Here is a 2558-nt window from a genome sequence, read left to right as displayed (position 1 = left end):
GACAGTGGTCGGATGAGTCCGTTCACAGCCGTGACCACTCCGGCCTGGCCTCCTCCTGGGCAGGCTGCTTATCAGGAGGGACCGCCCAGGGCACAGGCCACACGCCCCCGAGGTGTGACTCACAGGGGACAGCAGCTTCTGGGGGACACCAGGGCGCCCGGAGGAAAAGCCCCAGAATGAGGCTTACAGCCATGTCAGACGGCGGGCCTGTTTTCAAACACATGCCTGAAGGGGCCCGGCTCCTGGGAGAGGCTTCTTTACAGCCTTTAAAGCATCACACGGTTTGGGATTTCTAGGCCTGGTGTTGTTTCTTGTTTTTACTGCGATCTAACAGAAGCCAGTAATCTCCTAAGCAATTTGGACATTCTGGGTTGATGGTCCATCTGTCAGAATCAGGCCTGTTTCTCTCATTTGAGAACACAGGGCCCCGGGGGCCAGTTCTTTGGGCCCCAGAGTCTGGCTGCAGAGCTGCAGGCAACAGGAATCTAAGAAACAGTGAGGATCTCTGGTCCGGGGTCGATGGCACTTTCCCACCTCCCTCCATCAGAGAGCTCCCCGGGCGGGCAGGCCCTGGCCAAGCCCCCTCTCTCTGAGCTCTGTGGCCGGGTGCGGCCCTCCAGCCACTCCCAGGTCACCACCTCCTGGCACGTTCCTCCACATCCCCTGTGCCCTTCCGCAAGTGGTCAGTCTGCGAAGCAGCAAGTCCCTTGGGTGGCAGCTGGAGCAGCCACTGCTGCAAAGAGCAGACCATCTCCTGGACGTTGGCACGGGGCAAGCAGCTGACAAGGGCAAGACACCACTCTGCAGGCCCCCTTCTCCTTCCTTCAGTTTACAGATGCCCACCCTCGCTGGAGGAGCACTGATGGGGCTGCTTGTATTTTATAACAACAGATTACTGCCTTCTGTAATCGCCCCCCAAAGTCATGGTGCCCTTGTGGACAGACACCTCGGATCCCAAAGGAGCCCCGAGCCTGCACGTCCATCCCCTTATCCTGAAAAAAGCCCAAAGACTAAAGGTCTGGTCCACTTCTCCAAATGTAAAAACCCAAGAACCTGCTGAGTCAACATTCAAAGAATGTCATTCAAACAAGGCAGAACTCCTTCCGCCCAAGTTACATGACACTTGTCACTGAACACCCATGACAATTCACTTGCTAGTCAGTCACCTGTAACTGCTATGACACTATTCAGAAGTCCTTACTAACGACACCACAGCATTCTTACAGCACGGCGCCTGGGCAGAACATAGAATATTTTGTACCATCAGGTCGGCCGACTGGATGGAGTGTCTCAGAGTTCAGATAAATCTCCCGCACTCTGACAACCAGAATTTATAAACTAACTCTGTCCTTGTTAGGATTCCATGAGGTGAACAGTACTTACAGTGACAATGAAGGTGAGCACCACAAAGACGAACCGGAACCAGATTTCCAAATGGGAAAACGCAGGGTCGTAAGTCTTCCACTAAAATGGAAAGCAGGAAAACAATCACATCATTAACAACAGTCATCTCGAAATGTGAGACTACAGGGAATTTAAAATGTTCTCCTACACTTTCTGACATGTTCTAAAACTTTAACACTTAGTACATTTTTATATTAAAGGACACATACTTTGAACCAAGAGTTGAAAATGGTTTTAAACGGTAACATACTAATGATGAATCTGGCAGATAAACTGTTCTATAATAATAATAAGAGCATTTGGCTTTTAAATCTCACATCAAAGATTGATCAATGCTATCAATCTCTTTATTAGAAAAAGCCATCAGTGGGTAGGGGGTGGGAGAGACAGAAAAAGCCATGCTTTCTATTAAAAGAAAAAAAATAGTTTCAAAAGTGCAAAAAATGTGAGTAGGTATGATGGTCTAAAAGACACTAAGTGAAACAGAAATATGAATCTGACACAAGAAAACACTGGAATTACAGCCGCCAGTCCTCTTGCTGAGCAGTCTCACTCACGTCAAGTCTGCGGCTACCAGGCCGAGGAAGGGGCCCTGTGTGCTGACGGCGGGCGGAAGGCAGCCCTTCCCACCCGGCTGAGCAGCCAGGTTCATCCCCAGACCCCAGGATACGCGCTGCACCGCACCAGGAAGGACCATCATGTCCGTGCTGAATTAAGATCAGCTGAGTGATGTAAAAACTGTGACAGAGCGACAATCGAGTGAAAGACTCAGATTTCCCTCACCTGCCTGCAACGTTAAATCACACACACACACACACACACACACACACACACACACCGGACACGAAGCAGTGAGGGCCATGATCGCCCTCTCAGGGGGGAGGGGTGCACCCTCGGGTCGCCCCACACTGTGCAGGAAGCCAAGCCGAGCCCGCGGTCTCCCTGAGTTGTGAACACCCCACGGTGAGGGCAGGGACAGAGCTCACCAGTCTCACCAGTCGTGACTCACGGGGCAGAGCACTGAGAGAGCACAGAGCTAGCTCCGGACACCTGCCAAGGTCGTGCCCCCACACCTTCAGCCGAATGTTGATCTGCACGTGAGTGTGGATAATCCACCCAAGGCCGGGAAATCCCCGAAAGGAGCCCTGGCAGGC

At 52.0% G+C, this 2558-nt stretch overlaps 1 protein-coding gene across 1 annotated transcript in view; it reads right to left on the bottom strand.

The window, feature by feature from the left end:
* TMEM181 (transmembrane protein 181) overlaps positions 1–2558 on the bottom strand; it is a 44539-nt gene that overhangs the window by 10779 nt on the left and 31202 nt on the right. Inside the window, exons 7-8 of the mRNA XM_010840911.1 lie at positions 1358–1464; positions 649–779 (exon numbers count right to left, since the gene is read on the bottom strand). Coding sequence (XP_010839213.1) covers positions 649–779; positions 1358–1464 — 238 coding nt within the window. The remainder of the gene's footprint in view (positions 1–648; positions 780–1357; positions 1465–2558) is intronic.

This window comes from Bison bison, unplaced genomic scaffold (assembly GCF_000754665.1).
Source record: "Bison bison bison isolate TAMUID 2011002044 unplaced genomic scaffold, Bison_UMD1.0 scf7180017864148, whole genome shotgun sequence".
NCBI lineage: Eukaryota > Metazoa > Chordata > Mammalia > Artiodactyla > Bovidae > Bison > Bison bison.
Note: the sequence above shows the minus strand (reverse complement) of the source record. Positions and strands in the feature narration are given on the sequence as shown.